General features: G+C 35.0%; 1 protein-coding gene across 5 annotated transcripts in view; it reads left to right on the forward strand.

Annotated features, from left to right (window-relative positions):
• The window catches only part of LOC132200474 (uncharacterized), a 230,440-nt gene that overhangs the window by 117,858 nt on the left and 89,730 nt on the right, over window positions 1–22,852 (forward strand). For 2 of the 5 annotated variants that reach the window (XM_059625960.1, XM_059625961.1), the window contains exon 5: window positions 17,351–17,558. The exons of 1 other annotated variant lie outside the window; for it this stretch is intronic. In XM_059625960.1, coding sequence (XP_059481943.1) covers window positions 17,351–17,558 — 208 coding nt within the window. Of the gene's footprint in view, window positions 1–17,350; window positions 17,559–19,334; window positions 19,446–21,828; window positions 22,809–22,852 lie in introns of those variants that run through there. 2 more of the 5 variants (XR_009442163.1, XR_009442164.1) reach the window with 2 other exon arrangements.

The following is a 22,852-nucleotide window of genomic DNA, read 5'->3' on the forward strand; positions in this document are numbered from 1 at the left end:
GCGCGTGAGTCCTTGGTTGTTAATTATTTAATTTTAAAAGACCTTCTTTTTACTAAATATTCAGCCTCACGTCTCACGCGGCGTGAGTCCTTGGTTGTTAATTATTTAATTTTAAAAGTCCTTCTTTTTACTAAATATTCAACTTTAGGTCTCACGCGCGTGAGTCCTTGGTTGTTAATTATTTAATTTTAAAAGTCCTTATTTTTACTAAATATTCAGCCTCACGTCTCACGCGCGTGAGTCCTTGGTTGTTAATTATTTAATTTTAAAAGACCTTCTTTTTACTAAATATTCAACTTTAGGTCTCACGCGCGTGAGTCCTTGGTTGTCAATTATTTAATTTTAAAAGTCCTTCTTTTTACTAAATATTCAACTTTAGGTCTCACGCGCGTGAGTCCTTGGTTGTTAATTATTTAATTTTAAAAGGCCTTCTTTTTACTAAATATTCAGCGTCACGTCTCACGCGGCGTGAGTCCTTGGTTGTTAATTATTTAATTTTAAAAGACCTTCTTTTTACTAAATATTCAGCGTCACGTCTCACGCGCGTGAGTCCTTGGTTGTTAATTATTTAATTTTAAAAGACCTTCTTTTTACTAAATATTCAGCGTCACGTCTCACGCGGCGTGAGTCCTCATTGGTTAATTAATTAATATCAATGTCTATATTTGTGGAATTATATTTTCGGTGAACTTTTGTTTTGTTTCTTTGAGACAAAATGTCTTCTTTTATAGGATTTGAATCCGCAGATGCTTTTAAATCTTTTTCTATTTGTTAGAGATATTTTGTAATGCTCTATTATCATTTTAATTTTGAATTACGAAGAATGTTTCTCACTGAAAAATATGTCATATATTGCATTAATTTATGAAAAATACAAGTTATGATTTCAATTCAATTTTAATTATTTAATCTTTACACTGTGGACTTGTATACCACAATATAACTTATAACTTTATAATTCCTCCAGAAATCAATCTGGTACTAACTGGCAGTCATAATTTTTTTTCTTGGAAAGATTATTAAGAAATCGTGTGATCAGATTATTCTTGGCCTGTGAAGAATGTGTAGAACAAATCTACTCATAACTGTTTATAGACCATTATTGAAAGCGTTTGAAAGTTAATTTTAAATCGGCTTTTTCCTCGTTTGGGTTTAGAGTTTGATATAAAATGAATATTGTGATTTTGTTCTGGAAAAAACTCAGAAATCCTCGGAGGAAATCTCTACTCTTATTTTAAATCACATTGTCAGAGCTTGTTTTCCTGTTGAGGAAGAAAAAGTGGTCAAATAATGGGCACGTGTAAATTATTTTCCCTGAGCTGCCATTGTTTCGCTGTTTGTTATTGCATAATGCTTCATTCGCTTGCCGCGATTCGTAATTAAAAAAGGAAAAGTCGGAAACACAAAAGCACATTTTTTGGATAACGTGGGAGCAGAATGGATTTTCGTAACGCGTTTTTCGCCGGCCCGGTGTTTATAATCTGCGGTGGTGCGGAGATGAAGCAGTTTATTTGTTTTTGCGCCAAAAATCGTACGTGTATGTATATTCTAATAATTTTTGTAATTCCGCGAGTGCTTTTATGTATTTCCCTCTCGGCGACGCGTGGTGCAGAGGAAAACGACGAAACGTGCCACATTAAAATGAAAAATGCCTCCTGATGGAGTTTGCTTGCCGCTAATTCTGCTCGGCAGCCATAAATTCAACTTATTAGGAAAATTTTCGCTCCCCTCTTCCATTATCGTCTCCGCTCCATTTTAGGGAAACGCAACCCTAGGGGGACGTTTTCAAAAACACAAAAAATCCTTCATGACAAGCAAATCTGAGCTTCAAAAAGATGCCCCATCATTGATCTCTCTCTGTCAAGTACATTCGTCGCCGGTTGAGTGACGCAGTAAATTTGAAAAAAAAAAAAACGGCTGCACCTGACTGGAGTTGTCGAGTGTGCAGGAAGGAGAAAATATATAAAAAAAATTAATTCAGTGGTGCCGGAAAGCAGTGATTAATGCCGGCGTTGTGCATTATTGATGCGCGCCGGGCAATTTCCGCGCCCGTAATAAATTATTTAAGGTAAACGCGGCCATCGAGCAGTCTTCGCGTGCTGCAAGTTGGAATTTATATGCATTAATTATAAATGGGGATCGAGTGAGAGAGTGGACGGGTGCGTGCATGCGAGCGGGGCCCTGCAGATGGCAGGCTGCGCCGTGCAGGCAGGTGCGTCTCGGTCCGTTTTTTGATCCCCTTTGGCTTTTTTGCCCATTTTTGATCACGCCCACGGTGAAAAACGTGCACACCCTGACTGCAATGGCCGTCGTGACTGCTGCTGCTCTTGCGCGACGCCATGTTCTTTTCGTGACCTCCCTGCGCTGCACGTCGCCTTCGGCCCTCTTCCGCTGCTTATTCCTACCGCCGCAATTAAAAATGCAAAATTCGTTCCGGCACACACCACTCGCCCACCCAGCATCTCCCTCCGAGAAATGTTATTATTTGAATGTTTAATTCGCCCTTTGTATATGTACGCGTTCATATTTTCCACACGACTTTTCCGGCGAATAAAAATATTTGATTCCGGCAGGACACAAAAGTAAAAACTGATGAAAAGTCGTTTTTTTCTACCAAAACAATTTTCGTTTAAAAAAAATATTAGCGAAAAAAGTCAGAATTAACAGGCTAGAGTTTCATTCAGTCATTTTTGTGCAAAGAAATGAAAAAATCTGCTTTTTAAGCTTTTTTTTTCTTCAAATAGTTTTTCGAAACAAAATATTATTCCTATTCTTGTCTAACTTTTATCTTATCACTTTGAAATAAATTTAGAACTTTTTATTAGTAAGAAGTTGAAATTTAGAATGAAGTTGCAAAGGTAATCTGATTTTTCCCATTTCATTGGGTATGATGCTGTGCCGCTTGTCAGCAATGCAGCGCAGGTGGTGGACGTTTTTAAAATTCTTATTCTGCACAAATTACTTTAGCAGAGTAAAATAATTTTGCAGTTTTATTTAAAAAAAACAAGTACTTCTCCACTTTTTTTCATTAAATTACAAGAGAAATCCTGTTTGGAAGAATTTAAAAAAAAAAAAAAAACTATGGGACTACCAGTATGTGCAGATAAGAGGGTTGCACAAAGCCGGTGAATTTATGTCGCAATGGCTGGAGAACGAGGCGACCAATGCCAACGCCGGTCTGTATCTCCCTCACCAAGTCCCCGTATATATTTCTGTCGACTCTCCGCTTTTCACGAACACACAGAGAGAGATTTACGCGGCGATTTCCAATTGAAGCGCGCTCGCTGTTTTCCTTGGTTATCCGCGGCCCAAATCGATGGAATTGAAAATTAGATCAGTCCTTGGGGAGTGCTGCTGGCCGATTCAATTTGCTCGCAGACACGTCCCGCCAATCGAAATCCGACTCGGAATGGTCCGAATTTCCTCCCTCGATCTCTCGCGTGACACTTCCAAGGAAATGAGGTTGTTTGTTTCGCGTGTCGGATCCAATGGATATATCTCCAGCGCACTTTCGCTGATTAAAATCACCCGCGGGGATTTCATGTTGTCTGTTTTGTCCGTGTTTGGGCGAAATAAAAAAATAAAAAAGCCTGCTTTAGTGTTTTGGCCGGATAAATTAAAAAGAATGCTTTTTTGGGACAAATAATAAATTTCGCTTTCTATGTGTGTTTTATTTTGATCGAAGAGATAATTGGGCTTTTAATTACTAAGGAAATCAGTCAAACAAAAAAACACACATACCACCGTGTAATTAAACTTAATCAAACACAAAAAAATCAAGTGTGTGCTTTTTGGGCGCTCTGCGGCCGCTGTTTGCCGAAGAGAAATGAAAACAGAATTTGTGTAGCCAAGCTTGATTAATTGTTTGTTGTTTGTTCTGAAAAATTAAATAAATGTGTACTCTCGACGGCTGTTCAAATTTATTTAAATTTGAGGAAAAACTGGGTAAAAAGTCGTTGTTTTAGAAATATCAACGACTAAATATATTAAAAATTACAGCATGTTTCAGCCAACAAGCTGTTTGTAAAATATATAACAGTAAAATAATTAGAATATAAATGATTTTGTTCTAATTTTATAAATAATAGAATAGAATAAAAAACAATTAGATAGCAAAATTTATTCAAAATTTATAACTTTAAATAAAACTATCTAATTTTAAATAATAATTACTTCAGCTTTAACTGCTTTTTAAAATTAATGCCTGTTTTGAAAGTTCAGTAAGTTGGAAAAAAATGGGGAGAAAAAATATAAAATTCTATGCTTATTTTAAATAAAAATATAATTATTCAAGTTTAGTTCAGTTCATTTTTTTTTTTTTTTTTTAATTAATAATCCGCATTTTTGAAAGATGTTTATATTTCATATGACTACTGGTTTAAAAAGTTTTTTCAAATATGCTTTAATTTTTACTAAAAGCATGAAATGTCTACGGATTCAAAAACTGGAGGCAAAAATGTAGTTAAATTTTGAATTTATATAAAACAATTCATATTTTTTTTACATTCTTCTCATTTCAACTTTTCATAAAAAATCATGATTTTGAAAAAAATTTGCGCTGGAAATAAATTTTTACATAGATTATATTTCGCTTGTGTGTCAAAAGCATTGAAATCAGAGAGCTGCATAAATTTTGCTCAAAGCAAACCGATTGTTTGAGGCGCGTGTGTGTGATGAAGCAAACACGGCGAGGCAGAAAATGTTGGGCTCTCATCAGCGCACACAGGGAAATCGGAGAAGGCGCGAGCGGAAATAATGATATGCGCGCCGGCCGAATTAATAATAAAGCGGGCGCAAAACAAACACAGAGGTTCATTTAATACGGCGCTCGAACGGGGATGGTGTGAGCAGATTGGACCGAAAATTGGTCGAATTTCACAAGCACGTTAACCACACCTTTGCCTGCAGCCAGACCGTCGAACAGGGAAAACAACAGATTCCGTTTTTACATTCGGAATGTGGAGGCAAAGTGCCGATCAGGATACCATTAGCGATTGCTCGAATTTATATCCTGGCTCGCGTTCGCCAACCAGCACGTCGTCGTCATTAACCTTGCACAAAAAAGGAATTAGCGCCGCTTTTTCCACCGGATTTTAATGTCCGCAACGCTCGCAGTTTCGCTCGTTCCCTCTCCCGCTGGCATTTTCAGCACTTGAAATAAAAATAAAACTGCTTCGCCGGCGAACTGCAGACCGTGATTTGGTATTTCCAAGCCGCCGTTCCAACGCGCTTTTGTGCCCGGACAAGTGGCTCTCCGAACAGACCGCGTTTCATTTTTCCTGCATGCGAGTTTTTTCCAAAATGTACAGAATCCCGCATGCTGCAAAGCTTTGTTAAATATTTCAAGAGGGCTTACAGTTTTTAATTCTCATTTATGTAGAAATATGATAATTTGAAAATTTCATTCTACCGAAAGTCTATATTTTCGCAAAAATTAATCAAATGCGCAGAAAAATAGAAAAAATTGAGAAAATAATATTTAATGCTTGCCGCACTTATTAATTTGGATTAAAATTATCTTATTTTAATATCACTTAAAACTTATGACTGATTTACACTCTATATTTTTTTAATTTTTATACATTTTCAGAAATGAGACTAATTTGTTTATCCCGTGAGCGCACATCATTTTCCAAGATTTAAATATATTATTATTATTTATATACTTTGTATACTTTATATACTTGTGAAGCGTCACCACCATAATAATAATAATAGTAATAATTGTAATTAAAAACCTTTAATTCCTTCACCATTCTTGAGACAAAACTGGCTTATGTGGAGTAAAGTAATTTAATTTAATTTTAAAAATAGAATAAAACAAATATGAGTTTAAAATATTTACATTTTATAATAACAAATACAAATAAATCATTTTTACAAAGAAATGTTAAAAATAATACTGTGGATTTTCTTATAAAATAAAATTTTGTTTGGCCACGTCTAACCTAATGGAGCCGTTTTTTCTTCAAAATATATTTGTACTTGAGCAGTAATTTTTTTTCTACGTTTTTTCATCAATATAATTTAATTTTTTAAGAAGAAAACACAATTATTTGCGCAAAAGAACAAAATTCATCGGAACATAAAATGATTACATACCTTATTGAGCTCAGATTTATAAGGTGATATAATATATAAAAAATGAGACGTAACAAAACTCTTTCATTATGATCAACACTTAACGTTTTTGTCTTGCAAGTCATTATAGTAAACTATTATCTGAGAATGTCTTGAACGATATTTGATTGTGATTGGTTAGAATGCAGCACCCTTTTTGAATGTATATTATTTTAAATTATAATTTATGAATCCTTAGTTCTATAATATCATTAGATTAGAATTTACCGGTCCGATTTCTTATTTGTAAATGCTACAAAATTAAATGAATTTATTTGAATTTTTGTTGGATTGCATTTATTTAAGATAGTGTAATGGATGAATTCTCTTCAGTTGTGTGTTATTTGAATTTCACTTGAAAATTCTCCAACATTATTTTGATCTTGTGTTCAAAGGAAAGCTGACGATCAACTCATGCGGGAGCTTCAAAACTGCCTGGTCATTGGGACGAGTTTTAAGGATCGGATTCGTTCGCATCGGAATTAAAACGTTTTTGACGAATCAAAAGTGCTATGGTGGCACCTGCACATTTTTTTTGCCGTCTCCGGGAGGAGACCATTTGCGGCATTTTTAATAAAGCGGCGACCACACGTGCGTGACAGCGGCAGAAGGGAAAAGAATTTTGGCCGCAGACTCTGCTTGCGTCATTTATCACGGCGGACTAATCCCGCAGGCCCGGCGCGATTGACAGAATTCAGATTTTTGCGAATCCATCACTCGTCGGCGAAGGGTGCATGAAACTCTCTCTCTGCCTCGGGCCTCATTAGTCACGGCTCCGAGAGACCTGTCAAGTCAACCACCCTCTTCGGTGAAAACAAAAATGGCCTCCGCTCAAATGGCAGCCGAAAGATGGAGTTCGGACGCTGCTGTGTCGAATTTTTATTAATACGCGGTGTTTTGGAAGAAATAAAAATAAATGAAATAAAATCCCTACGGAAATCGGCTTTTTCTATCTATATAATTTATGTATTTATGTGAGAACTTCAAATTTTCAATTTTAACAATTTCCAAAATCCACAGACTGTCTATTGATTTTTATAAATTCTATTGCGTGAAAAGTTCACATATTCCGTTTTATTTTCACTATAAACATTTTAATGATGCTGTATAAAAACTTTTGAGTAATGCAAATTTAATATATGTATCAAAATATAAGTTGAATGAAATTAATACGCTTTTGAAGCAGGTTTAAATTATATTTTTAACAAACTATAATATATTTTTATTTTTATGAAAAATATTTAAAAATATTATTGATATTAACTCTTTGCCACAAAATAATTTTTGAATCAAAATACAGAAAAGCGCGCAAATTTAAAGGATTTGTGAGAGTTTTATTACTAAGATTTGTGAAATGAAGCACCAAGATTTTCCTCATTGAAAGTTAAAAGAAAAAAAAAACTAGATTCCGCTCGCTTTTGCATAATAAGAAAAAACTCGTCGTTAACATTTTCTGAATTAGCTATTTGATATGATTTGTCGGACTTGCAAGAGGAAAAATGATATTGATAATGTCCCTGTGGTTCCGTGCGTAAATAAATTATAATTTATATTTAATAAAAATTATCAGCTGAAATAAAATAATTACATATTAAGCAAGGAGAGCCATTTCTCTATTCCTATAAAATTTCACAGCACAAGTGTAAAAAGAATTTGACTATTAAACTAATTTATTTAAATTTTAATGACGCATGTTGTTCTTATAAAATTAATTAAAATAATTTATTTACCAATCTGCAGGATAAGGAGAAAATCACTTTGTAAAATTATTAGTTACCCTCAGCAATGATAAAAAACCTTTTATCTGAAATTTTTCTGCTTATTTTGTTATTTTTATTGAATTTTATAATAAAAGCGTTTTGATTGAAGCGTAGCCATAAACCATAGAGATAAAATATGCAAAGTTATCTTAAGAAGATAAACTTGACTCAATACTACGTGCTTTGTTAGAGGAAAATGATATCGCGCCCGTGCATAATAATTGGAGAGGAACCTGTTCAGTCGGCGGCACAAGTGGAGAGAGTGTCAGAGCCATAGGCATGATATGCAAAACGGCGAGAGAGGCCTATTCAAGTAGGCCGGTGTCTAGTTTGTAAGCGAGAGGCTTGTTTGGTAAATGGATATCTTCGTGACTCTCCGTGCATGTACCCGCGGAGGGGGTGATGCGGACAGTGACCGGTGGAGGCGCTACCCCTCGACTTGAACCCTTGCTTCTCGCTCAGATGGTAGCTGGACCAAACGAAGACAGATGGCATCAGAAACGACACTTTATTAAATAATAAATAAAAATATTTGCATGTAATTATAATAACGATTTTTTTCTATAAATAATTAATAAAATCAAGCTGAACCAATTTTTATAATCATAAAAAAGAAGTTTGGAGAAACGAAGTGTCCTAAATTTTTTCTTCACATTAAATTTACATCGTTGTGATGCCTCATAAGTTAATAAAAGTCTTTAATAATAACAATATAAATTGTTTAAAAAATGAAGCAAAAATTATCTCATCTGTCTAAGATTTTCTAGGTCGATGGCGCAACTCCAGGATAGATTTTGTGACAGTCGCAGCATACCCAATAAAATCATAATTAATTTAGTGTCTTTAAACTTTTTTAATTTTCAAATTATAATAATAGATTATATTAAGTTGAACAAAGATAATGCGATAGGGATACATGAAAATAAAAGTTTATCGTAGCACTTTACTTGTTTGTGAGGCGTCTTTTAATGTGCAATCAGCAGTATGATTGATTCTTACAAGAAAAATTTACAGCAAAAATAATTAAAAATAACATCATACGTAAAACTGTTATCCCAAAGCTTTACACAAAAGTTCTTGTAACTGAAAAAAAATACAGTACATTTTATTTTTGAGAGGAAATTTATTTTGATGAGATGAATTGTGTTGAGTTGAACTTGAAGTAGTTTTGTGCTAATTTTTTTCTGCTGTAATTTAAATAGAAATAAGAGAAAAGCAATTTATTTAATAATTAAGTTAGCAACATTTCTCTCCTATAGCAGAATTGAAAAACTATCAAATGTGGTAGCAGATACTACTATGCTGCTAAAATACATTAATACATGATAATTATGTTATTGTGTTTATTGGTCTAAATATCTTTAGAGTTGTGTAGATGCGCCACCCTCATGATGTAAAAAATTTTAGTTTTCACTTAATTGTTTAATTTTTTATTTATTTTTATCTATTTTTCTGCTTGTTATAAATTTTGTTTATTTACTTTCCAAGACCATTTTGCGATGCCCGACAACTTAAAATATTCATTAATAATCAACCATATATAAACACAATCAAGTTCATTCCAAGGCAAAATTTTACTTATTGTTAATAAAATTTGCGGCGTGTTTTTTTTTTAAAGTAGAATAAATGAAAACACTGAAGAAAGCAGTGCTCGGTGATTCTTCAATTGAAATAATGGAAAAAAAAACAATAAAATTATCTGTCATAACTAAGGGAAATTTTTAGCTCTATTGAACGATACAAGAAATGACACTTTTGAAATAGTCTTCAATAGTTAGAGAATCATGGAAGAGTTAGGCAACACGCTAGACACGGCTGCTCACCACGTTGCATACAGCAAGACTAGTTTCAACTCTTATTCTCCTTATAACCGTATTTTAAATATTAAAAGAACAATAAAATCTAGCAAATGAATATTTTGTAGGCCATCAATATAAAGTTGAATATTTTTTCCAGTGAAGAGGATTTTGTTAAACGCTTTGAGAATTAAATTTAGTTACAAATTTTTTTTTTTATTATTAATAGTGAGTAAGAAGAAAATAATTATTTTACTTGGTTCACGCCAAAAGATTAAATTTGATGTAGGCAAATATCGGCTCTAGTGAAAAAACAAGAGGTTTAATTTTACAATGTGTGAGTGTGTGCGGTGCCAATAAAACGCGAGCGGCGCCCACTCGTCCACGTCGAGCACATGGTCGGACCGCGAACGCGCGAGGCGAGGCGAGGTGTGCTAATTGGCGTGATATCATTGATGATGATTTGCACATTAGGCCCCGCCCTGGTGTTGTTGTTGTGTTGTGACAGCAATTGACAATCAATTCACCCCCTCCTTTCAATCATCGCAATAATCATATCTGTTGCTGCCGCCCGCGTGCAGAGCCGTTGATTATTTTGCCCAGTCAATCGACGGCCGCTCCACTCGCAGCATCTCTTTTCCACTCTTGCTTCCGATCTCTGCGCTCTCTTGCCGAATTTAAAAGAGGTAATTAATTTCCCTCTTAATTACTCTGCGCGCCACCAATTGCCAAATTTTCACAACGACATGTAATTTTAATGTGTGTACACAATTTTTTTTAATTAATTTTAAGCTTGCGTCCCACTTTGTTGATGGCCTCTTTCGCGAACGTTACATTTTTAATTTTCTAATTTAATTACTGCGGTCCGTGCGCCCATCTGCTCGTGTCACACTCTCGCATCAAATTATTATTTTCAACTATACTCACTGGATTACCACACGAAACGCTCGCGGAATGTCAAAAAGTAATTTTTTTTCAATTTGCCTGCGCCTGCGCCCTCGCAAAAATTTCCTTATCAAATTTGAAACAATTCGTGCAGAATAAAAATTTGTGAAATTCCAAAGCTGGACGGTTTAATTGCCGAAGTGGTGGAATGAAAACGTGAATTAACAAAGTCGGTGCAAAATTGAACGCCAGCAATCGATCTATCGGGCAGAACCGAATGCCGTGAGAGATGATAATTAATAGATCCCCTAATGGGTATTCTTGTAACAAAATATATAGGCGCGCGGAAAACGAAATTCGGAGCTGGAGGGACGGAGGGGGTCGCGGCCTCGCACCGGGCCAGGGGAAATTCGTGGGGATGAAGAGGCGGTCGCCAGGGGTGGAGTCGCCCCCGTCAAGGGCGTGGTGTCGAAAGGGCGCCAAATTGTAGGGGAAGTTTTTTCAAATCTCAACAAGGTTGCTACGTGGAGGTAAAAGTGCGCTCGAATTTTGAGAGATGGAGACAGCGGTTCTGCTCCAGCGTCGTGCCAGCGGAAAAGATTTTATCGGTGCTTACCGCGCGTTCAATAATTATTAATTACATAATTGCTTTATTTGTACAGTCCATTATAAAGCCATATTTGATTATGCTTGTATTTAATTTAAATGAAGAAGCAAAATAAATATAGTTATTTTCATAAAATAATAATAATAAAATTGTAAATTTTTAGGATTTTTAAGTAAAATATATTTTTTGCTATATATGCAGGTCTAGATTTTAACTGAAATTGTCTTTGGCGGATTAGATTATATTCAATTCATTTCAATTCATTTTATTTTTCTCCAAACAAGTCAAACAATCAATTGTGAAAAATTGGTTGGGAGAAATTATTTATCAAAAATTGTTTTTAAATCTTTAATTTATTTTTATTTTTTCTAACTTGGGAATGATTAAAATACCAGTCAAAACCAGAAGTGAGGCAAAAATAAATACAAATTTACCAAAAATATCTTTGTGTTGATTGAACTAAATATTTCTGGAATATAGCAGCATGAGTTTGTTGTGTTATTCGTCTCCTTTGATCAAATTACTGCAATTATCAAATTATTAAAATTTTTGAAAAATATCAGCTTTCCTTTTTATTTTTTCAGAAATTCCACACTTTTAATTAGGACTAGGTTGGAATTGCTGTACCTTTTTTTTTATTTCATTCAATATTTAATTTTGTTTTCATGAATTATTGCAATTTGAATTTTGCAATTAATCATTGAATAGCCACATTTGGCTATACTTATATTTGGAAATGAAGCAAAACTTAAATTATAAATTTAATCAGATGATATAGTGATTTAAAATTGAAAGCTTACAAATTTATTTACTTATTAAAGTGCAGTATTAAATGTTAAGGTAAAGATCGCTGTTAATATTTTGGTCGATTAAATTACGGTGGAATAAATTTGACTTGAACGATGAAGTGGTTTTTTTTAATCATGTCGTTTTCGAGTTTTATGTAAATAAATTGAATTGTTATTTTTTGTCAAATTCTTTTAGAAGATGAATTTAGTACTTTTGATGATTCATAATTTTACTCGTATGGCCGTGTTTGCACCGCAATTGAATTTCAAATCAGCCTCTTCGTAATTCCATGGCAGTTATAATCTGACGTGTCGTTCATCCCTTTTTACTAAAAGATGATGCAGCTGGACCGGTCAGACTGGACCGAGAGATGGGTCCAGGGGGATGCTGCGTGCGGTGTCAGGCGAGAAAAATCTCGTGTCGCTTCTGCTACTCGAGTGTGAAAAAGAGCCTCGGCAGAGATCCATTTCTGCTCTCGCGCGCGAGCAAGACAAAAAAGCAAGTCGAGATTTTGGTCGGACGGACGGGCGGGCGCATTTTTTGATTAGCGCGCGTTGGCGGCGGGCTCTGCTGGGGGCTAATTAATCAGGCCGGCTGTTCCTGATGTTGTCATATTTGTCCACTCAAGTGGAGCGAGATTTTTTATGGGCCGGCCGTGATGGATGTTTTGAGGTCTGCGCGTGTTCATATGTCCCCTTGATGGATTACACCCGGGGATATCAATCAGTTTAAGCAAAGGCCCTCCCAAGTAAGAACCTTCCTGCAGCGCCCTATACCACTTTCTATTGACTTTTGCGCAAAAAACAGCCTCTCTTGCTGCGCTCGGGGGCGTCCATCAACTTAATGGCCAAGCGAGCGGCACGTACAGGAGGCTCGTTTTCAAATAAGCTCTTGAATCGAACTTTAAAATTTGATATCATTCTTTCCTTTCCACAAAATATTTTGCCAAAAATCAAATGTATCGCGTCTCTGTTAGATAATGATAGTTTTATTTTCTTATCAAGTCTGGTTCTTTTTGTTGTCGGTATGCAGAAGTTACCTCCTGATTATATTCACTCATTAAGTAACTTGTTTTCATGAAACTTCATCAAAATTGAAGCATATTTTATAATCTAATTTTCTAAATTTGTCTGCTCTCGTGTCATACTGACAAAGAAATTAAAGTAAAAACGAAGTTAAATTGATTTATGGATTCTATGAGTTTTTGAGATTTTGATCTTATTCTGCAAAGGATTAATTCGTCATTCAGATGTTAATTATTTATTTTGTAGTTAAATTCATTCAATGTGCAAAAAATTAGCGGCAACGTTGAGTTTTGCACTGCATTGGTGCTGGGCTTAATTTCGTGGCGTAATTTGTTTTAGCAATATTCTATCCAAAGATATATGTTAAGAAAATGATCTGCACTTTAAATTAGTCTATTTGAACTTATTTAATAAAAACATTCAATCAGATCGAATGAAGCAAAAAAAAAAATAATTATAAATTTGAGTTAATGACAATATTATAAATATATTTTTTGTCATTTCTATACTCATGAAAAAAGATGGGATTGTAAAGTAAATGTATTTTAATTTTAAAAAAGTGGTCCTGTGTGGGACAATTTCTTAATTAAAATAAAATTTTTTAGAAAGAAGGTCTTGTGCGTGAAAGTTTCTCAAACATTTAAGCATACATTTTTTTTTTTATAAATGTCTTGTGCGGGACATTTTTGGACTAAATTTATTATAAATTGTGTACCTAAAGAGATATAAGTTCAAGAAAAAAATTCAAAACGGATAAACTTTGGTATCTGAATCAATCAATAAATCCTATTATTGAAAGCACGACAAGCTATTCAAATAAATAAATTCAAACAACATCTCCTTATTTTTTGTATTTCTCTATTATTGAGCTTCATTATTAATATTTTAAAAGGAAATAATCTTGAAAAATTCCAGATGAATGTGATTTAATTAGAAAATATACCCAAATTTGTATTGGAACTACGAAATTTTGATAAAATTAAACCATTTGATTAGTAGTTAAATTATTCTGACCAAATAAGTGAGCGCAATTCCATGATATAGTTTAAGACAAAAACTTGAAAATTAAACCCTCCAAAAGTAACCAAATTTTCATCTCATTTATTGAATGGATTAAAATTGCATGTTTATATCATTGAATTAAATTACTTACAATATCGTTGTATATTTCTTATCCCCCATCACCCCTAGAATCAAAAGCCGGAACATTCATTTTAATTACCCCATATATATTTTAGTGCAGAGCTGAAAGGGTGTGTGTGTCTCGTTGGAAGAAAAGTAGTGTTCGTTGCAGCCATTTAGGCGAGGACACGCGAATCGACGTTCGGAGCAGCGATTAAATTTAATCGGCGGGCATTTGTCGGTGGACGGACGGACGGACACGGACGGCCATTGGAAATTTGCGGCGGCGGCCCCTCGCGAAGTGGCAGCGCAGACAGCTCTCGCCAGAGAAATTTAATGAGAAGCGTGTCTGAATATTGCATTCCACCGCAGGCAGCGCGCGAGCGACGTCAAGACTGATGTAAATTTAATTTGCACACATCGGGAAAGAGAGGGACATTTTCTTCATTATTTATACGCCAAAGTGACGTCAGCCTTGCCGATTCTCCCCCGAGGGAAAATTCTTCTCGTGCGAAACGCGCGCGCTCTCGCCATTTGCATAAAAACGTCGTAAAATTTTCATTTTATTCAAATTAGCGGTTTCCTTTTTGCATGCCGAATATGAAAACAACACAAAACGCGCAAAAAGGAGAAATTAAATATATGAGAACGCATCTTACGACAACAATTGCCGGCGCGAATTAATTTCCATGCATATCCTCCACCGCCATTATTTGAATACTGCGGACGTTCTATGCAAATTTCTTTCCTCTGAGGAACCGCTCTGCATTATTAAAGCAACACCAAACTTTTGCAATTCCGACACTTTTGCTAGTCCTACATGACCTCCTATAACAACTAAGCAAAGTCTATGAAACAATGCCATGACTCAACACGTAGCGATGGGATAAGAATATAATTACCAATAATTTTATTGCTGATGATAATACTGATGTTCACTAATTAACTTCAACCTTTATGGTCTTAAGACATGGAAAAATCAAATATCAAAAGAATTCAAATAATTAAATTTTAAGTTAAATTTTGTTTTTATTTTTTAAATTGTATTACATCTTAAAATAAATGTACATATTTTGAATCAAAACCTCACATTTGAATTATGACAACACTTTTATAGTTGAAATTAAATTTTTTTAAATTTAAAGTCCGACTTAAATTTTCTGTAAAGCTTTTTAGTTTTGTTCTCGCGAGAACTAGTTTTTAATTTAATAATAATTTATTTATTGAAGAATTTGATAAACTTTTAAATCTTTTTCCTGATTTTGTGAATTAAAAATCATTATCTCATAAACGCAATAAAGTCAGTTTGTAAGAGCTTATGAAATTTTAAATTTTCATTCTTGATTATAGGCATAAAATTTTGTTTCCGTCAATTTTCTCTCTATTTTTGTATAAAAGCAACTCACATGAACCAATTTTCGTTTTTATCTCTAATGCTCATTGTAGGTATCAAAGCGAACGCGAGAGAGCCATAGAGCGGCGCATTATTATCTCTGGCCGGACTGGCAAAGCGTTTTAGGAAGTATTGGGCGCAAATTCTCGAGCGCTGGCTGTTGTGCCGAGGCAAATATTTGGCCGCGCGCGCTGCCTTGGAGCCGGATCGAGTTACGCTCGGGCTGAGCAGCTTAACCGCGATTATTAAGCTCTTTTCTCTGTTGTTTTTATTGACACAACGGGGTGCGGCGACCGCGCGGTCAGCTTTCAGATGACCGGAAGAGACTTGAACGCTGCGCGCTGACCAAAGCAGGCTCTCGAGAGCGTTAACCCTTTCGGGCGTTTGTTTGGAACTCTCACGCCACTTTTTGTCCCGCCGAGGCCCAGCAGCTTAATCAAGCCGCTTTTTTCCACCCTCGCTATGCTTTTCAAGAGAGAAACTCTTGTGAGTGCGGTGTTAAGATCATTTTACGATTAGTTGGTTTTCTCCCTTTGCCGCTTGATAATAAAATAAAGTTTCCTCTTTTTTTTCCATGGCGATCCTTTTTTTAGAGACATTAATTCTTAATTCTATGTGCTTGTTTGCCTGTAATTAGAGAAATCGCAATATATTTGCTGTTTCCATTTTTATGAAATTTTGAGAAAACAAAGTGCCATCATTTTGCAAATTTATTTATCCAAAGTTTAAGAGTTTTATGGTTCAAGTCAAGCCAATTTTTTCTGAAGAAAAATCTAGATTTTAGCCAATTTAGTGAAGAGTTTAGTGCTGCAGTCACTCAACGAGCTCGTGAGATGAAAACTCTTGCTTTTTTTCATTCAGACTTGATTAGAAATTAGAAATAACTAGTGGATGTTGACCAAAAATTATAATTTCGTCATAAAGATCTTTCACTTTTCGAGAATTTTAATTATTATATTAATAATTGTAAAAATTACTATATTTCCTTATAGCAGTTGTTCAATTTGTCCTTTATTTGGTTCCTGAAATTACCAAGTTGCTACTTTTTCTCGTCTCCGTGCCTTTCGTATTTTTTTTTAGAACTCTCTTCCGATTCTTGACCAGTCCAGCGGCAAAACAAAAACGCCCTTAAGCGACGAGCCACGCACGCACCTCCACTTGACCGCGCCGCTTTCTCTTTGTCTCCCTCGCGCACTTTTTTCGACACCCCTGACGATTTTGAGGCAGAAAAAAGCTGGAAACCAGTGGGGCGGGTAAACAATGGAACGAGTTTGCGGCATTGTTGACTCGAGGTGAGGACATGAGAGGCATTGTGCGGTCTTGTGTTTGGTAAAATAAACAGAAAATCTTCAGGATATCAAGTGACATCCAGTCACCCTGAAGCCGTTGACTGCTGTGGGAAAAAACTTGTTTAATAAGAAAACGATTTTTTTTTCATCCAAGAAATAACAGGAGTTCAACCACCCATGGTAAAATATTTAAAACAAAATAAAAATTTATGAATTAATTATCATTAATATATTCTCAGAAATTTATTTGCTCAAATCGATGATTCAGTCAAATAAGCAGTAATTTTAAATTTTATCTCACCAAACAACTTTTATCTTTGATACCCTCCCCTATTTGTTATTTCTTAATTCCATCGCATCAAAGGAGAGATGCTGCAACTTTTATCTCGATGCACTCAGCATCCCTTTTCTTCTCCGATCATCTCTCGAAATAAAGATGCATCATCTCTCCTTCTGCGTGACAAAGAACGACTTTTCCCATTATGTTTCATCTCGTCTTGCTTGCTTTATTGTTCGAAGAGGAAAGTATTGAGTGAACGAAACTTGTCTCTGCACGCATTGCAGATGATTTGGTCCAGCGGCTGCTGCATCGCGGACCCGGTTTCTCTCCGCGAGACTGGTCCAGCGAGGAGGCTGTTGCTTTTCTCGGATCCGTCTCTCGCCTCTGGAGCTCAGATCGAACGAATCTTCTCACGCTGAATCAGAACTCGTTCGTCTACTGGAGAGTGGACACCGAATGCAAGAATGATCTGCCTTCAAATCGTTTATTAAGGTATATTTTATTATATTTAGATTTTATTTCTTCATTAAATTCATTTATATTTTAGTTTTTTTTTTATTTTGTATTTAAATTTCTTATTTTAGTTTTAAAGCATTTTTAATCCCTTTATTTCTGTCAAATTGGCTTAATTTTCAGGACCAAAATATTCCCAATCAAATTTGTTTTCAATTTTTATTATACTTTTCAAATAAATTTTTGTATCTCGGTGGGATAAGCAGAAATTGATACTTAAAAATTTAAAATAGTTCAATACTGCTTACATGTGAAATATCAAACTATATTAATAAGAAACAATGAGACATGAGAAACGTTATAAAATTCATTTCAAACAAATTGATTAATTAATTTATGTGCTGCTTAAATTACCTGACAATTTAAAAAATTCAACCTGATCAATAAAATTGTTTTTTAAACTATTTAGATATTTTTTAGAATTAAATTTAGATTTTGTCCTTCTCGTTACCCTGATCATTAAAATAGCTCTTCCGACTAAGTAATTTTAATCCATTTCATGGGATTAAAGTGAAAAGTGCACCCTCTTCTTTTATTTATTAAGCCTACAGCAAAAATCAAAATTTAAATCCTCGACGCAAACAAACACGCGCCTAATGAACTATAATCGTAAAAACTAACGACGCTTTCTAATTCCTCTCTCAGAATTTACACACACTGTGTCTTGCAGCAGTCGTAAAAGTCGGGGATTTTTTAATTATTTGTAATGGACCAAGTCCAAGGGGTGATCTCACGCCCTCCCTACGCCCTCCATGCGCCATTATCCGCCCCATTAAATTTACTCAGCTTGCAGGACTCGGGCAGATGGACGAACTTTTGAATTAAGATGAGGATTTTAAATTTTTTGAAATCAAAATTTGGTATAAGCATTAATTATTGTTAATTTTAATAAATACCTTATTACTTTACAAAATCATTGATAATATTGAAGCAGACAAACACAATATAGTAATTGAAATTTTTACAAGTTTAATAAAACACTCTCTCTATTATTGTAGTTTTGCATATAACTATACAATGAGTGCAATTTCAACTTTCTGATGGGATTTATATTTTTGTTTATTCAGTTAATATTTAATATCTTTTTCTTAGAATCATATTATCAACAGTAATAATATTCAAAAGATAAAGACCTCATTTTTCGAATTTTGGAAACAAAATAGTTATGTGTTGACATAACATACAAAGAACTTAACAGGACAATTATTTATTAATTAAAAAAAGTATTAAATTGCATACGTCCAAGAATTAGAATTATATATATAAACAACGTACAAGTGCATATTAGCATAACTGATAAATCTAATATTAATAAATTAAATTAATTCAAATCGCAATAAGAATCAAAGAGGTTGTAAATAATAATAAAAAATAATATACTATAATAAAAAAAATTCATTTTTAAACGATTTAAAATAATCGCACAATAAGTTAAAAGTAAAAATTTATGATGGCGTAAGTAACACAAGTTCTCCCTCACTTTCTTGTTCAAAAATAACTTTCTTTCTCCAATTATATTGCTGCGTATGCTTTCAATATCTCTTCTGTTCTATTGTTATTTATAAATAATCATTTACACATTTAATTTTTGATATTATTATTATTATTATTATTTATTCTTCTCGGTCAATACAAAAATTTAAATTGGAAAAAAGAGAAGAAAGGGTTTACAACTAGCAGATTTTTGATAATTTTTGATATTAATTTTTGAGAAACAATTATAATGGCTCTAAAATTGTTTATGTGCTTTCAAAGGATGTGAAGAAGACAACCCAGCTAGCGTTTTCGCTCAAGGGACGGCGCTGGAGGTTTTCGGCACGGCGCCAAAAGCAGACGGGACAGAAAATTAAGCGAAAGGAAGGGAAAGTGAGTTTCATGGATTCCCTTTGGCAGCAGAGAGAGCTCGGTCGTGGGCCACTTCAAAGCCTTCTTGCTTTCAACGGCAGGGCCATTATGTTTCCTATGCACGGCAGAGAGACGAAATAAATAATTCGGCAGCTGTCCCGCGGCCTCTCGGGGGGTGGCGATGCGCACCCCTCGCTCTCGATTGGCGGGTCGGCGGCCGCACTTCGCCCCCCAAAGATGGCGAGCGGCACTTTAGCGCCGAATTCCAGACGAAAATCCGCCGCGCGTTTTACTGCCGGCCGGGGGTGCAGAAATAATTCCGACTTAGCGCACCGAGCCCTCTAATTATCCGCGCGCGCGAGGAGCAAAAAGCTGCAAGCAAGCGGACCTTGGGGAGGCAAGATGAATGTTTGCTGCTCTCTCTGCGCCGAGCTTAAAAGTAATTAAGCCGCGGCTCACTTATCTTAATATGTGCCGGCCGCCGGCGCCAAAAGAACACTTTTGCATTCGGAGCTAATTTCGGCCAAATAAAAAGCCGCCCTGCAAGACTTAAACTCGCGTGCTCGGAGATTAACCTTTTCTGCTGATATAAATTTTGCAACAAAGCCAAGCTCCTTCCCTTGAGCGACTTAACTTTGTACCAAAAAACCTCTTATTCTCTTTGATACAAACATTCGCATTTTTTTTTTGATCCTGACTTTTTTTTATATTTATATTTAACTTTTTTTCTTAATTAAATAGGGAAGACTGCAGAAAAATTGCTGAGTTTCTGCAAAAATAGTGTTTATTAATTTATTTGAACAAAGAAAAAAAGAGAGAAAACTTTATTTAAATTTCCAAATTTTAAAAAAGACGTTTTTCTTCAATAGATAAAGTTATTAAATTACTTCTAGTTCATTATGTCTCACAATTTAGATTCTAATCAAATGAGTACTAATCAATTTTACGCGTTTTAACCTTCCAAAAGAATTAATTTGCATGTCCGTGCTTTTAACTCTTCACAATTGATGCGATTAAATTGGAAATGAAAAGTGCCACGCATTTTTTTTTTTTCATTTTTTTTTCCAGTGCGGGTGAGAGATTTTCCGCCCCTCTCCTCTTTCTCTTTCTCTCTGTGTGTGATGAAATGCGAGTTTTTTTTTAACAGACCGCCGACGCAACATCATATACACGAGACCGACACGCAACACCGCGGCGCGCGCTTGTTTATTTATTCATTGAAACGCGGCGCGGGCGAGTCAACTGACTGCGGCTCACTTTCAGTCATTTACTCTGATGTCAAAGATAAAAATTCGTATTTTTTATCAACAGGTGTTCAGCGTATGTACGGCCGGTTGATTTAATACGAGAGAGAGAGATGAAAATTAATGCGAGCGTGCGTCATTTAGAATAAGGACGCGGACGTTTGACGCGAATTGACTAATGCGATTCATTTTTCTCTCTTTTATATTGTGCGGATTGCGTTACATTTGAGTTAAAATTTCACAATTTTCATATTTTGGGAACAAATTTGACAAAAAAGCACTTCTCATTTGAAATAAATGAGACTGAAAATAATACTGGAATGTTATTTTTAGTTCTATATATTTTGATTATATAATTTTCACATTTTGTTTGACATAAAAATAAAAAATAATTTAACACTTTATTACGGTTTCGAATATTCTAAAAAAATATCATATTATTCAACTATTTGAATGAGAATTTGTGCATGGTTTTCGTAATTTAACAATAAGAAAAGATTAATTTACAGAAAATTTGATTTTTATTACAGCTTATTTCAGCAATTTAAATTCATTCTACATTTTTGTTTCACTAATAAAGTCAATCCAAAAACCATCTCTATAGAATGAAAGAGAACAAATACATAATAATTTCCATCATATTATTTTGTTGAAAATGATTTTTTTATTTAATATCACATACTTTTTCCCTCAAATTTATACGTTTTCTTTTCTATTTTATTGCGGGAAAGTTTGAAAGTACAGCAATCTTTAGGTTTTGGCAAATAATAATAAAATTTTACATAATTTTGCTCCATTCCTCATTAAAATCAACCATTATTTTTATTAATCATCAATATTTATTCTTCTCACTAAGTCAAAATAAAATATTTGCAACGGAAATAAAGAAATATTTTATAATTTAAATAAAGTGAAACTTTGAGAATACCTTAATGAATTCAACAATGAAGAAAAAACTGAAGTTAAACGCATCCGCCTAGAATTAACGCATGCACATTATTTGAAACGATTGGGACGGCGACAAAACCTCTTGGGAACAAAAGCGAGCAAGTTATCCGGCGTTTACGGCAGCGAGTCGGAAGAGCAGAAGTGGTCGCACTGCCGAGCACGAAAACCTAATCTGCCGTATATACTTTTCATAATTGAGTTGCTCTTTTCAGGCGCCCAACTGCGCTGTTATTCCATCTCTGGCTGCACACAGAGGAGCAGTTTTTCCATTTGCGCCGCGCCGTTGGATTCTTCCGGCCAATTAAGTTGATACCGACGAAGAATATTTCAATTTGCAGCACGCCCGACGAGAGCTATACGCAAAATTTACAAAAACATACAGAACGGAGAACGTGCAGCGCCGCTCTAATGAGAATAATTCAAGAAGGGGCCATTTTGGCCGCCGAGGAAAGAGCTAGCAAGGGTAGGTGTGCAGTATAATGAACGAGCTTAATGGCTGCAGCAAAAAACTCTTGGCCCGGAATTATTCCCCGGTCGCTAATAACCCTCGGCCTGAAACTTTTGCGCCCGTCCCTGAGGTAAAAAGAAGTTTTATGACGCCTGGTAATGCTCTCAAGCTCATTAACGCCGCGGCACCCAACTTTTAATTACACCTCCTCGCCATCTTTAAATTATTGCAGGCGAAAGAGGAGCGTTTATATTTGCCGCGCGCACCAACTTTGGCGCCCAAGGCTAGGCGACCCTAATGAAAGTGGATTTTAATTCAATAAGAGCTTAATTTCCCGGCGGCAGGTCATTAGCAGCGCAGGTCCCTCCTTCGCCCTCCTGTCAAACACCTGGTGCACCGCAAACAACCAGAAATAAAATATTATGTTTATACACGCTCGAAGCAGACCCGGCCGTGAGTAGATCGGCCACCGAACCGAACGTAAACGACGACGTGCCCTCTCAGAACGTAAACTGCTGACACGACCACCTGCGATCTAAAAGGCTAATGCTCGCTCAAAGGCGGCTTTTTTATTACGCTGCTCTAAATATATTAGTTGTAGTAGTTTTAGCATCAATTATTATTTTATTTTAATTTTATGCAAAAAAATAAAAATTAAAACTTAAACTTAAAACAATATTAAAAATGGAAATGAAGCGATCGGGCTTTTCCTCGTTGCAGAAAATTGTTTTTATTAAAAAACAAATGGCTCTACCAGTTTTTTTTTTTTTTATTTTGCTTGCTCATGA

Source organism: Neocloeon triangulifer, unplaced genomic scaffold (genome assembly GCF_031216515.1).
Source record: "Neocloeon triangulifer isolate White Clay Creek 2 clone unplaced genomic scaffold, ASM3121651v1 ptg000014l, whole genome shotgun sequence".
NCBI classification, from domain to species: Eukaryota; Metazoa; Arthropoda; class Insecta; order Ephemeroptera; family Baetidae; genus Neocloeon; species Neocloeon triangulifer.